The following is a 15,554-nucleotide window of genomic DNA, read 5'->3' as shown; positions in this document are numbered from 1 at the left end:
CAATTAGATTGTTATACCATTGTTACAAAAGAGGTATTTTTTATCATGGCAATATCAAAATCATATTAAAATAAGATTGTCGCCACTTATTTCTACTCTGTGAATCTACCTACTTGGCATTTTTCTCAGAGTAGTTAAAAAAAAACAGATATATTCTACTTCATAAATGTTAACGATGTTACCTAGCTAATAGTAAGAATGGCTACGGATCATTCTGGTTAGCAAAATGCTAACTGATCGTCGCCAATAGTATTAATGTCCACTTTGAATAGACTAATTATCAATGGCATCCGAGAGATTAGTGCGTCTATGACATATAAATTATAACGCGGCTTTGAGCAAACAAGCCACATGACCGACAGAAGTGCTGAAAGGGGTTGAAAACACTTGATTTCAGTTCTCTAAAAGAGTAAGCAGTCGACTAAGAAGTTTAGACGTAAAAGTAGATCTAACAGCAGCCCTTCGCACCCCCACATGATAATTTGAGTGTGATCAATTATCATCCACACGCCAATGGAGGTGAAGATTTGTTTGATCGTTCCGCTTCGGGAAGCATTGTCTTTATATATTGAATTCTACTCACCCTCCGAGATTCTTCCACCGCGCGAAGAACGATTCGGCGTTCATCTCCGTCGGCTCGAAGAACTTGTTGATGGTCAACGGTAGCAGTACGGTGATCTTTTGTGGCGCTCCGCCACTGACCCGGAAACTGATGACGATGGATGGCGCTTCGCTGTAGTTGTCGATACATTCGGCCGTCAACAGTTGTTGGATTTGTGCTCCGGCTTCCAACGTCGGTTCTACCGCCTTGATCTGTACGTTCAACTTGAGAGCATCTTCCGGAGACCACTGCAAGGTCGGAACGAAATTCTGCAACGCCGTTTGCGTCTTGTTACCATAGTACAGTCCGAGGCGTCCCAGATTCTGACGGAATTCGCTCTTGACGCCAATTTGCAAGAGATCATTTTCGAACAACACCCCGTTGTTCTTAAAGACGAATCTGTGGAATGGAAGTTAGTTAGGTAGTTAGTGTCTTGATTTCGGAGGTAATCTTCTCAGTAGCTTACTTTTTGGCATTGTTAATCACGTTGCCGGTGCCGTTCGTAGCACTGTAGATATCTCCGAGGACGTCAATCAGTGTTCCGGTTTGAGACTGATTAGCCGGTGGAGTGCTCAAACCGAGCAGATCGGAACTAGCAGTAGAATTTATACTGGAAAGAAATAAGAAGTATTAGTTCAAGTTTCAAGTTTCAAGTAGCCCATTTCCAGAGGGCTTTAAGTTCAAGAATAAGCGCCTTTAACCCTCTAATACCCAAATTTTTATTTTCGATCTAAATATCATTTTTAGTTATCTAAAATCGTTCTAAACACGATTTGGGCAATGTTTTATTTTTATTCGCAAATCTATGGATTTCGGTTTTTGATTTTTATAATTTTTATTTTTGTACATCCCTACCCTTTTTCATTTTTTCTTGAAGCCACTTCTAGCTACTGATTTTTGGCAATAATAAAAATTCAAATTTTTCCGCTAATTTTAAAAATATTAAATTTTTGATATTTTTCTGGAAATATTTTTATTTTACGTGTATTTAACGAAAAAACAGATTTAAAATTATTTGAATACCACCAAGCTCTTCTTTTGTGATAGGTTGATCGTAGAAAAATATAAAAGGTACGATTTTTTATATCACACGTTAAATGAACCCCGGGTATCTGTAGGTTATATAAGAATACAATTTTTCAAACAATTTTCAAAAATACAAAAAACTTTCAAAAGTCATAAAAAACTTTTCTTATATGCGTGTTATGAGTCAAGGTTTTAGCCAAAAATAAAATCATTTTGATTTCCGAGCTACGAAAAAATACACAAAATTCCAAAGTGTACCCCGTCTAAAGGCGGAGTTGGGTATTAGAGGGTTAAAATACAGAGCTGGTAGCGACTGAAGGTATTAAAATAGGAAGTTGAGAGATCTCATTCGTGAAAAAAGCCAGAACTAAAACAAAAACCAAAAAGAACCAATAAAACTAAATGAAACCAAACAGGAATCAGGAGATAAAAAAAATGAAAAATAACTCAAGAGAATCCTGCTAAGACTTTTTTAGGAATGCTTCCCGGAATTATTTGATACATTTCCAATGATGTGTTAAACAAATTTATCCAGGAATTCTTTCAGGGATGTCTCTAAGAAATTTTTTATAAATTGTTGGAGAAATTTTCAGATGGAATAGCTTAAAAAACATCGACGGATGTGTAGGAATGTTCGAAAGGATGACGAGATTATTTGTAAAATCTCAGAGATTCATGGAGAAGTTAGACGAGAAATGTTCATAACTACAGGAGTAGAATGAATTACTGAAAATATTTCTTGAAAATGTTTGGAGGACCTTCATTAGTAATCATAGTCAAATTTCTGGAAAAGTTTTTAATAGATTCTCTGTAATAAACCCTGGAGGAATTATTGAAGCAATGCCTGGGATAAACCTTTAACCCTCTTTTTCGCACGACTTTGATCGGATATTTCTTCACGAAAAAAGCGTTTATATAAAAAGTGCTTGCAAATGGGATACATTTTTTGAAATCAGTTAAAAAATTTTTGATTGTATTTTAATAGTAAATTGGTTGTTTATCAATAATTTTACTATTGAAACAACTAGTTGACCGTTGGATTGATCTGTTGAGTACATTGTGGAATCATACTCTACAAACTATTGCATGCAATTCATGCATAGTATTCATCTGATTCGTTTCGTTTTCAGTTCGCCAAAAATCAATGGAGCTCTGGGAAAGAGAGGGTGAGAATTCTTGAGAAAACCTTTATGCTTGGAAGAATTACTCGGAAAATCGGTTTACTCTTGTATGGTTTCCTGAAAACAATCCCTAATCGAATTTATTTAAAGACTCTGGAATAGATCTATGAGAATTTTCTTGAAAGAACTTTTTGGAAGATTTCCTTGAGTTACAACTCGAGAAATTGTCGAAGAATTAGTGGAAAAATCGCTGGAGGAAATACTAGGTCACTGCAAAAATTTCAAGAGTAAGTAATCCCTATGCAAATTCTGTAGGTAATAGAGTTTGAGTACTGAAGAATTTTCTGGTGCGAATTCTAGAGAAATTCATCTAGAAAAATCTCTGAAAATTCCTGGGAGAATTAGCAAAAATTCCAAAGTATTTCAGTAGAAATCTCTGGACAAATCACGAGAAGATTTCCTGAAGCTTTTCCCGGAGAAATCTGAGAAGAAATTTCTGAAGAACTTGTGGAATAGTCGCGTACGATTCCCTGAAGGTTTTTCGAAGCCTATTGAATTTTGCACCAGGATTGACTGTGAGAGACTTTGGAAAGCACTATGGTTAAAAAAGAGACTTTAGAGACCTTCCATTAAAATAGTGATCAAGTCTCTAAAGATACCTGCTACCAGTCCTAAATATAGTAACTTTTAAAACCTTATGCTTGAAAAAAAGAGACCGAATACTTTTATTTTGAGTAGCAAGTATTACTGCTCGCATTACTGTATGCATTTTTTTTTCAGGTTTTCAAGATTATTTCCAGGAATTTCATTAGGAACTATTTGAATTTTTTTTTCTAAAAAAAAATACAAAATTATCGATTCTGTAATGGTTTTTCTAAAACTTCTTAAGATTTTCCATGAAATTAGTTTGATATACCTTTAAGAATTAACTCTGGAATTAGAGATAACCCCAGAAATAAAAACAAAATTAGTATGGGTCCTAACCATCTCATTGAGCCAACGTTGGCTTATGAGTAGTGTGGCACAAACAAGGCATCAGTGCGACGCTAAAAATAAAATCTCTCACTGTTGTTCGTAGGCACGCTTAGGAGAGTCGAATTGGGCATCTCAGAGAGCCGAAGGAGATGTAGGGTTGTGAAGGAGAAAATGGGGTCGTGACGGTCTTTGGTTTCAGGTTGGCTGATTGCGCTGCAGAATCGTTACCCGTTCTGTGGCGTAGTTGGTAAACGCGCACAGTCTAGCGTATTGGGAGTCGTGGGATCGAAGCCCACCAGAACAATTCTATTAATTTTCACAATTTTACATCTCAATTTGTCCAAATTGACTTTTGTGTCTACGACCTTCAGGTATTTTCAAAACACCATCGGCTGGTTAAGCCGTAATAAACATGACAACCCTAGTTGAGTTATTGAAGATATTTCTAAAAAACTATTGAAGGTATTTCTAAAAACAATCTGGGAATTACCTTTAAAATATATTTTATAGTAATCTCTGATAAAAATTTTGTAGAAATTTCTGAAGTGCTCGATCTTTGGAAAAAATCTCTAACTTCTGAGGAAGTTTTGGAGGTTTTGCTGTTTGAATTGCTAAGATAATTATTGAAAAAAAAATAGACAAATGTATCCCTGCATAAAATCTTACAGGAATCCCTGCATAAAACTTGCAGGATTTTCTGGAGGTATTCATTAAGAAATATTGAACAGGATCTCTGAAGAGACTTGTGTAGGTTGTTTTTCTTGCTGGTGTGCAGCCTCAAATTAAATTTTGAAGGATCCATGTATATTTTTCTTGGAAAGAAAATTACTCAAATTGTTCGAAAGAACTGCAGGACTAATCGTCGATGAATTGGAGTGGTCAGCAGATATTTGAAACCTATTAGGTTTCCAGGAAAAATCCCTGGTAGAATTTTGCAGCAATTCCTGAGAATAATAGTATATTGATTCACGAGGGAATTCACATGATGCTTCAATCGATTAGGCTTAGATTTCGTCCTGGATTCTCTTTCTTCTTTCTGGCGTTACGTCCCCACTGGGACAGAGCCTGCTTCTCAGCTTAGTGTTCTTATGAGCACTTCCACAGTTATTAACTGAGAGCTTACTATGCCAATGACCATTTTTGCATGCGTATATCGTGTGTCAGGTACGAAGATACTCTATGCCCTGGGAAGTCGAGAAAATTTCCAACCCGAAAAGATCCTCGACCAGTGGGATTCGAACCCACGACCCTCAGCTTGGTCTTGCTGAATAGCTGCGCGTTTACCGCTACGGCTATCTGGGCCCCCAAATATGCGATTTATATCGTTTACTGGTTGCTTTATAACCTACAGCTAAGTATCCTGTTTCACTCAAGAAAAGTAAAAAAAAAAATGACTAAATGGGTCACGAAACTTTCCTCTAGAGAGCCCCATTTGCAATGACATTTCTTCTCAACTGCGTGAAGAGAAATGTGATTTTCTGGACCATTTCTGAGAAGATATTTCTCACGCATCGAGATAGGCGATACCTTTTGTTGTCAGTGGCAAACCAGCCTTAAGTATGGAAAATTATTCATTTTCGGGGTCGTAGATCAGATGAAACGTGAGGTTAGGAGTCGCCACTAAGTGATATGATTATTTTCAATAATTCAATAAATGAAACGTTCAGTTGGAATATAGATATTTGTAGTACTCGTTTTGCATCTCTACTTCAAAATCTTCAATGAATTTTTGCTAAATCCTCATGAACAGGAATTTCGCTAAACATTCTATCATGAGTTTGTTTACCAGAGTTCATGTATATGATTTTTTTTGTTTTTTCTTCGACTGAAATCAGAAATATAACATAGTAACCTACATTTAGCTAATGTTTGTCTCGTAAAAAAAATTATAAGCGAAATCTCAAATACACAATCTTTTTGATCATTTATGACAATCAAGTCTAATCTCGGGCAGATGTTAAGAAAGATTTTAAATTACTCTAGTTCTCTTCATTTTAAATTCGTATTTTTATGATTATTACTTCAACCAACAATTCAAAAGGCCTCAAGTCCAAAATGTAAACAAATCGGGTTTTTGCTGATTTTAGTGTATAAGAGCCTATTTTTACTGAAACATACAATAGTCATTCAAAAATATGCATGAAAGTTGAAAAAATAATATTTTCCTAAAAGGCCCCATCTCATTTTCCGCTAACCAGGAGATTTATCGCAAATGCGTCCTTTTCCTAAAAAGGCCTCATTTCTATATTCGACTAAAACTGAGTTAAGGCCTATTAAACAAACATCAAAATTGAAATTTTGATGAAGAAAAACGTTTTAATTTACTAAGTAGAAGTAAGTTAGGGTTTGTTCACAAATTTCATAATGCTAAAAATGGCCTTTTGCGACACCCACCCACCCCCTCGTAAGGCATTTTGTATGAATATTTTTCAATTTTTGTATACCCACCATTTTCAGCGTTATGAAATTTGTGAATGGGCCCTTATGCTACGGAGCGACTACGCTTTGTACTATTTTACCAATATTTCCAAACAATTTCTTGACGCAAACTCGCGTAGCACATACCCATGTTCATGAATGACGAGCGAAATAATAAATCACATATTTAATCATCTTCTGCTGTAGATATTTCCTTGTACCTTACTTCACCACTCAACACTCCTCTACACTTCAATTTTCTTATTTCATCATCAATTTGGGATGATTTTCAAAAGGCCACATCTGAAGATGGTTAAAAAATATGCCACAACTAGAAGACCTCAACACATGTTAGAGTAAACAAAGGCGTCAACTCACTGGCCTCATCAGCGTCGGCCGGCGTCTATGGGCACAAATCAAAGGGCTCAGTAGCTTTTGATGAAATAAAAGCCTCATTTCCTTCAATTCGTTTTTTAGAAGGATTTTTGGCAAAATTGATAGTAATGAATATTCATTGTTGTAAATATTGTTGTAAATCAATTTGTGCAGAGACTTTATAGACGATAAAGTAAGAAACAATGCTTACATTTATAATATAAATTTGATTTATTGTTTGACAAAAGAAGATTTCGTTTTTCTCTTTGTTTACTTTTTGGAGATGAGACCTTTTCAATTATTAATCTTGGCTTGTCATTTTCAAGTCACTTTTTGGTTACTATTTGGTCACTTTTTTGATAATTTTGGTCTCTAAAGTCACTATTATTTTGCTGTCCAACTGCTACCAGCCCTGCAAATCCTGTCAATTCCAATGGCTCTATGGGCCTTCTTAAGGTTAATTTAATTCGTGGTCATTATTACCGTGATACAAGTTTCAATAAAAACAACCATTACATTTTGGAACGTTTCATTTTAGGCAACATGAAAATTTTTGGCATGTTGCCAAAATCGAACAGGCACTGTAAACCCTTTTTTCGCAAGGTATTTACACTTATGTTGTACAAAACACAACAGCGCGACTACTTAAGCTCCAAATATAGATATTTTTGGGTTTGTCAGCTAAGAATAGACCAGCTGACGAACCCAAAAAACACTAACCATACAATCTTATTCAGCTAGTAATGTTCATTGTGCATCTTGTCCCGCTTTACCCTACTGTAAAAATTTCCTTTTTTTGTAGGAAAATGTGCTGAATGTTTGTAGCTTTCACTAAAATTTATTTTAAAATTTCGGCCTTCCGTGATTCGGCCTTCTGTGATTTGGCCTTTTGTGATTCGGCCTTTTGTGATTCGGCCTTCTGTGATTCGGCCTTCTGTGATTCGGCCTTTCGTGATTCGGCCTTCTGTGATTCGGCCTTTTGTATGTTTCGGCCTTCTGTGCTTTCGGCCTTTTGTGATTCGGCCTTATGTGATTCGGCCTTTTGTGATTCGGCCTTTTGTGGTAGACCCACACGATATACGCATGCAAAAATGGTCATTGGTATAGTAAGCTCTCAGTTAATAACTGTGGAAGTGCTCATAAGAACACTAAGCTGACAAGCAGGCTCTGTCCCAGTGGGAACGTAACGCCAGAAAGAAGAAGAAGAAGATCTCCAGAAACATTTGTGACAAAACTTTCGGAATAAATGCTGTCGTATTTGCTGGTGAGAAACCTCAAATGAAATTTTGAAGCAAACATGATTTTTTTTCTTGAGAAATTACTCGATAATTGTTTGGAACAACTGCAGGAGTAATCATGGATCAACTGAAGAAGTAAACGTGATTTGAATAACTAGTTGATATGAATAACTAGTTCATCGAGGAATCCCTGGAAGAGTTCGTAATAGATTTCCAGGAGCAATCGCTGGTAGAATTTTGGAGCAATTCTTTGAGACAAACCTTATATTAATTCAAAGAGTAGCGACTAGGTGCTTTCAAAATAGTAACCTAAGAGATATCATGCTTGAAAAAAGAGATTAAAAGTAGCCGACCATGAACAAAAATGAGACCGAGATTCCACTCAGGAACCAAGAAAACAAAAATAATCCAAACAGAAGGCAATTACAATTATTACTGCTCGTTTTACTGTATGTATTATTTCAAGATTTTTTCCAAGAGTTTTATTAGAAACTTATTCAGGTATTTGCCCTAATAATACATTTATTGATTTTAACAGCCTTCTCATGGAATTCCCTAAGAAATTAGTTCAATAGGTTTATTCTAAGAATTCAACCCGTATTTTCAGAGATAATCTCAAAAATTACTCCAGAGTTTCTATCAATTTTCTTTCATAAATGTATCAACAAAAACGTTCAGAGATTCCTCATATGATTACTGCAGAAATTCTTTGAGAAATTTCCTAAGAAAGTTCTCAAAGAATTTATCCAGACATGTCTCCAATCAATTATGGGAGAAATTTCTCGAAAAATCTGAAAATTATTGTTAAATCAGAAAAGGCTAAATTGAATAATCAATTGAATCCTTGGATGAGAGCTTGCCCGATTTAGCTGAAAATCGAAGAACTTTTGTAGTAATCATCGGAAGGAGTAATCGTAAATTAAATGTTGGAGGAATGTCAGGATGCATTGCTGGATGAACATAATGATGAATCAGTTACTGATAAAATGTATTGGGGAGTTTCCAGGTGTAATGTGTTTAAGAATTCTGGAGCAATTCCTGCGATAACCCGTAGGGGTAGTCAATTTGGCCAGTGGGGTGGAATGAGCACCCCTTGAAAACTGCATAAATTCTGCTGACAAGGAAATGAAGCTAATGATGTTCGACTATTAGAATTTTCTATAAAATTTAAACTTTTTGCAGAGAGTGTTCAAAAATACTAATAACTTTGAAGTGTAGTGAAAAAAATATATTAAATTTTTAGATTATGATAATTTCACAACCAAAAATAGGGTGCTCATTTCACCCCATCGGTAAAAAGAAAACGAAAATCATAAGGATCTAGCGTATTAATCTAAAAACTGAAGATTCTATAATATTTTTATCGACTTTTCCTTAAGGTGGCCAAACTGACCCACTTTCCCCTATATGAATTCACGAAGGAGTCCAGATGAATATGGCTGGAGAAATAACTGAAAAAATACGAAGAAACTCTTCGAGGAATTCTTGTACGAGTTACTGGAAAAACATTGACGAATTATTTTAAGAAATCTGAAATAAAATCTTGAAGATTTTCTTGGAATGACTCCTGTAGGAATCGAAAATCGGTTAGAGTAACTACTGGTAAAAGCAGTGGAAAACTGATATTGGTGGGGGAAAATCACTTAAGGAAATCGTGGAATAGCATTTTGGAAAACTTTCAGAGTAATCCTGGCTCACTGCAAGGAGTTGGAAAATAGTGACTGGGTTGGTTGATCATTTTGGTTGGAAAAGAAACTTTAGACACCTTTCATTGAAAACTTAGATACTTTTTAAAGACTTGCATTAAAATAGAGACCATGTCTTTAACAAGAAGCCTGATGCCACCCCTGTTCTAGGTAAAATAGATTCGAACTCACCTCACAGTATGGTTGGTTTGAGCAGCATGAGCATTGTGGGCATTCGGCACCGGACTCTTATTGTCGCGTATTTCCGCATTCTCCGGAACCCGGCCGGGCTTCTTCTTCTTCAGTACGGCCAAAATGGAACTCTCCCGTTCGGGGAAGGATGGCATTTCCTCGAGAACGGTTGCCAGCACATCCGTCGAGGCCACAATGCTAAGCTGAAGGTACTCGCTGGCTCTTTGTTGAAGCTCAGCATCGGCCGACCGGAGATTGCTGTGCTGTCTGAAGACATCCTGAATGGTGGACCGTATCTCCGGGAAAAGGTTGATGAACTTAATGTACGTCGAAAGCAACAGAGCGCGTGTCATTGAAGAGCAGAGATGGTACTTTGAGTGCAACAGTTTGAACTGGACCATTGGAGCGGAACGGGAATCTCCAGCAATCAGGTTTCCGAATTCTCCAAGAATATAACCACCGACTTTAACCATATTTTCGTGGCAGGCCGGCGCTTGCAGAGCTTCGAAAACAGTCTTTGCTGCATATCCTTGCACTTCTTCCCGATTGATTACGATCTGAATTACACGATACCACACTTCCTCGGAGACATAATCTCCGGCGATTCGAATGAGATTCAAAATGACATCCACATACCAAGTGAAATCGGTGGCATACTTCTCGGCCAGGATGGCCACCTTCAGAACCATTTCCTCGCGAATTGAGTAATCGGCCGTTTCGAGATAGTTCAACATTTCTTGAACGATTTCCTCGGCGTTTGTGCGGTCACACATGGCGTACAGGAGATCGACTGCTTGCTGGCGCACCGAAACGTCCTTTTCCATTTTCATCGAAAGGATAACCACTTCTTGGTGCTTTTTGACCGCTTCATGAGAGAACTCTGATGTGGCCAGGTGGCACATCGATTCCAAAGCTAGGTAGCGCAAGTTTGTCTCGCGATTGCTCAGGAATTGTCCCAACTGATTGCAAGCTCGAACCAAAAGGTTTGCCTCACTGTCGTTGTGAATAATTAGATTTATTGCTTCAAAGAGTACCGCGTTCTTTGCATTGGAATGTTGGACCTTTTTGCTCTTGGGTGGTTCCTGAGCTTTGTTAAGAATCGTCTCCAAGCACTCGTTGAGACGACCTCGCACGCCAGGATCCTCAGTTGGTGGATTGTAGTTTTGCAGCAGACGCAGCAGTTTAACCGAAAGCCATGGAGCTGGCACGAAATAGTACGTGTAGTCCTGCAAATCCGTGTAGGACGCGGTCACAATTCGAGATAATCTGGAAACGGCCAAACTGACACATCCTTTGTATTCGTCAGGGTTTTTCTTGACCAGAGCATCAATCAAACTTGTGGCCGCGGTCACAACGCCCATGTGCTGATCGTTCAGAAGATGAATGATCCGAGTGGTCCATTCGCCTCCCGGAATAATATCCGGACAAGTTCGATACAAACGCAACAAGCACAGAGCAGCCGACTGTTTCACCACGTCCATCGTGTCGCCGGAAACCAGCAGCTTTGGAATTTCCGTCGAGAACGCTTCGGCCATATCTCGACTTCCGATGTTGGCAATGCACTGAAGCGCCAGATTCACGTGGATTGGATTACGCGACTGCAAGTCGTTCTTAATGCTCTGGATGATCAGCTTGATCAGGTCACTGTTGGTATTGACCAGTACCGAGATGAACAAGTAGCCCTGAAACAAAGGAAAAACAGTTAGATTCTCGAAATGTTCTCCGATTCCATGTGAAACTTACGATCTGCTTCTCGGAGTACTTGTTCGAGGACAGCAAGTTGACCGCTTCCATCTGACCGAAGTCGATGTCATGACCGAGTAGAAAGATGAACAGCAGCTTGCAGACGTACTTCTTCTTCTGATAGCCATCCAACGTTTTGTCTCCTTTGAACTTGCTCCGAATGTTGGCCAGTTCCTTGTTGATTCGCTTGATTTCGGCTTCTTTGCTTTTACCTGAGGTGTTGAAAAAAAAAAAGACGAAAACATTATTATTAGCGGCATACTTGAAAAATTTTTAAAGTGAAAATTCGTCAAGAAATTTCATCAAGGGTTCTTTCTACATAAATGTATTTCAAAGTTCTTCCAAGGATTCTTTCGAAAACTTCGACATTGAAGCTAGAAACTCCTTCTGGAAAACTTCAGAAATTTCTTGAAGGATCCATCCATCTATTTTGAGGCGTGTACATTTGAATTGATGACATCTCTGGCGAAGTAGTTTGTTTAGTTTCGGAAACCTCGTCAGTGGAAAGCTGACAGAACAAAGAATCATCTGAATCCTTTCATTATTAGAAAAATACTGTGTAATTGAAGTTTGAAGTTTGGTTGCCGATAACAGTGGAATGGTGCCGAAGCCGTAAATTACCCTATCAGGTGATACGAAATTCTATAATCGAAATCAGAACTATTGAGTTGGTCGAAGCAAGAGCTTTTATAGCAGCCTGACTATTATCAGTGCATCAGATTCCGCTCATTTAAGGGAAGTTATGGGTCCAAATATTTATTATAAAATAACTATTGTGTCGATCAAAACTATTTTCATGTCACAATGTAGCTCCAAGTATAGGTAATCCGCGGCAAAATAAAAATAATTTGAAAAACTTTCATAACAAAATATTCAATTGACTTTGTTAGTGCATCTTAGTGTTCCTATTTCCGCTCACGGTAAACAGATTTCGGGAGAAATTACTAAAAACTGCACTACAGTCAACCCTCCATGAGTCGATATTGAAGGGACCATCGACTCATGGAAATATCGAGTCATGGAATATCAATGCTATATAAAGCTATTTAAAGGGACCATCATAGTAACCATGAAATTTTGTTTTAAGTATTGTTCCATGAGTCGATATCGACTAATGGAACATCGATTCATGGAAGTTTAACTGTATTTCGAATTTCGTTTCAAGACCAACAATTGAAAAGGCCTCAAGTCCAAAATGTAAACAAATCGGGTTTTTGCTGATTTAAGTGTATAAGAGCCTATTCTTACTGTAACATACAATAGTCATGCAAAAATATGCATGAAAGTTGAAAAAATATCATTTTTCTAAAAGGCCCCACCTCATTTCCCGATAATTAGGATATTAATCGTAAATGCGGCCTTTTCCCAAAAAGGCCCCATTTCTATATTTACTTGAAACCGAGTTGAGGCCTATTAAACAAACATCGAAATTGCAACTAAAATTACGAAAAAATGTTTCAAATTTACTTAGCAGATACCGTCAAACGGGGTAACTTGCAACACTTTTCAACTTCAAATCTATTTGGACGAAAATTTTAAGGACTTAGATGAACCAAATACAATCTGGTATCCTAATGGCTACGTAAAGAATGCCATGTGGTATTTATTTTATTAAAATTGGTTTTCCTGGGATCAGGAGAGGCTGAAATATGCTTTTTTCATGCTACCCCTGATGTGGGGTAACATGCAACACACAATACAGACTGAAGTTTACTATCAAAAATGTTATCAATACCGTTATTTAAAACATTAAATAATTGACTGCAGTGAAAACATGACAATAAACAGAAACTAGGTACCATCATTTTTGAAAAATCATTATTTTTAATTGTATCATGAGTATTGACCATATACGATTAAAAAATCGATTGATTTTGTATTTTATTTGTTCCACAAGTTAGCAAATCAGAAGTCTTGACGGCTAGTAGAAAGCTATTTAAAAGTTTTAGTGCTACTTTTTTATTCAACTGGTTTTGGGGTTTTGCTTCACATAAGATATTTTTCATTCATGTTTTAACCAAAGCAACGTATCATATATTGATCGCATGTCTTGAAATGGCCTCTGTTGGTCATTGAAAATAGCTATATTCATATTTCATGCAAAAAGTTCATAATGACAGATCTGCAAGTTACATTTGAAACATATTTTTAGAATTAATCATAGTTTTCACGAATAAAAAGTAATAAATTCCAATAATAATGCGATTAATGTTACTATTTTCTACCAAACGTGTAATAAGTTGGTTGAGGTTTAACAATTTTAATGAAATTCTACAAATAAATGGTCAATCTTGCTTTTTCATGTGTTTTTGATGACAAGCGGCAGAAAACATCTTGCCATTGAGATTAAAATTGCTGTTGCAAGTTACCCCACGAGGGTAGTTAAAAACGTTTTCAATTATTTTCAGTGTATAAACGTGAAATTAACAAAACTTTTTTATAGTGCATTTGTACACTATTAAATACTGTACATACCTGTGTCAGCATGTCTGTACTTCACGACTTATTAATAACAACACGATTTCGTTACAATTGCATGAAACATAACGTTCAATTGAAATATTACAAATATTTCCATATAATTGCTCGACGACACTCTCGCTTAGCACATCCATTAGAGTGATTCCAAGCAACAGCACCAAAATTTGGTAAATTTTTTAATTCATTTTTTTCTATTAAGCTGAAACTTTGCACAGTTTTCCAGTTCCATTTAAATCGTCATTTTCCGATATCAAATCTTCAAGTTGAGTCACGACTAACTTTTCAAAAGGGTGTATGTGAAAATGGTTCAAAAATATTCAAAAAGCTGCACAGCAAAAACGGTTCGTTCGATTGTTAGACATTTAAAGAACCAAAGTTAGACAACTAAATAAAGATTCCAAAAAAAAATACACACAGTAAAAAAAATTTTTTTTTTGCATTAAAAAACATAATTTTTGACACAAAAACTCAAATATCTCAAAACCCTATCGGAATACCAACGTAATTTTTTGAGGGAATATTAGCTATCTACCATAAAAATTTGGTGATGGTAAACCAAAAAAGTTATGACATTTCAAACATGTCACAATTTTCACATTTAGTAGAAAAAAAAAATTTCGGTGTAAATTATTACGGGAACCGCAGTTTGTTGCTGATTTTATTGTTAAGGGCCTTGCGTGAATTAAACAAGTCGTTTTCATGTATTCATTAGTATTATGTATATGTATAAATATTATATGTATATGTATATATGTATAAATTAAAATAAATTAACAAATTACACGAAAATTATTTTTTTTTTAACAGGATATTTTTTTTAGAGTATGATCGATGAGTTTCTAAATGTTATATATAAACTTTAAAAGTTTTGGATTTGGGTATGCGTTATGAGATCATGAAAACATTTTATTAATACTTATTTATTTATTTATTGTTATTCAATTTTTTACAATATCGAACACTTTTGCATCATTATCAGTACAGTTTGAGTATAGTTTTGCTTTAATTTTATTTTCTGACAATGGAATGAAACAGTGAAATTTGTGGGTTCCTTGGATCGTTTTCGCGTTATTATATTGCTCGCTGAGCTCTGATGCCGTTAATTCGTACTCTTCAGTAGTAGTAAAACAAAATGATAATTTTGTTAAATCTTCTTCTTTTCTGCGATTCGCCCAATCAAATAGTTCTTTTGCAGTTTTAATTGGATGCTCATGTTCTTTGGCTAAACTTGCTCTTGTGGCCATGCGCTTTATGGTTCCTCCAATAGCATCACAAGGACCTTTGCCATGTGACGTAGCAAAGAAATGCCATTCTGCATCAATTCCGTACTTTGATTTAAATTGACATAGGCTCGAAAAATTCTTACGGTTTTTGTACTGCGATGCTGCTCCATCAGACATGAAATATGTCTTTCTGATTTCTTTATCCTTATCAACGCGTAAAAAGTTAATCATTTTGGCAATGAACAAATTTACAGATACTGAGTCGTGTCTTAAATCTTCGGAAATTACAATAAAACTAAAATGTTCAATTTGCGTACTTCCATTGAAATAAATAACGAATGGATGAATTGTAGCTTGTTGTACGTTCCAGTGATGGGACTGCACTTCATCTTGCAATACAAAGCTATAGTTTTCAGAAAAATCACAAATGACTAAAAATTCACCATCTTGTAATGTATTTTTCGTATTTTTTAAAA

General features: G+C 36.2%; 1 protein-coding gene across 5 annotated transcripts in view; it reads right to left on the bottom strand.

Moving 5' to 3' along the window:
- LOC5564871 (AP-2 complex subunit alpha) overlaps nt 1-15,554 on the bottom strand; it is a 38,825-nt gene that overhangs the window by 14,375 nt on the left and 8,896 nt on the right. For all 5 annotated transcript variants that reach the window (XM_021848370.1, XM_001649185.2, XM_021848371.1 and 2 more), the window contains exons 3-6: nt 11,375-11,586; nt 9,632-11,313; nt 1,068-1,211; nt 584-1,000 (exon numbers count right to left, since the gene is read on the bottom strand). In XM_021848370.1, coding sequence (XP_021704062.1) covers nt 584-1,000; nt 1,068-1,211; nt 9,632-11,313; nt 11,375-11,586 — 2,455 coding nt within the window. The remainder of the gene's footprint in view (nt 1-583; nt 1,001-1,067; nt 1,212-9,631; nt 11,314-11,374; nt 11,587-15,554) is intronic.

The sequence above is a fragment of the Aedes aegypti genome, chromosome 2 (assembly GCF_002204515.2).
Source record: "Aedes aegypti strain LVP_AGWG chromosome 2, AaegL5.0 Primary Assembly, whole genome shotgun sequence".
Taxonomy (NCBI): Eukaryota; Metazoa; Arthropoda; class Insecta; order Diptera; family Culicidae; genus Aedes; species Aedes aegypti.
The sequence above is the reverse complement of the archived record's forward strand: the minus strand, read 5'-3'. Positions and strand labels throughout refer to the sequence as shown.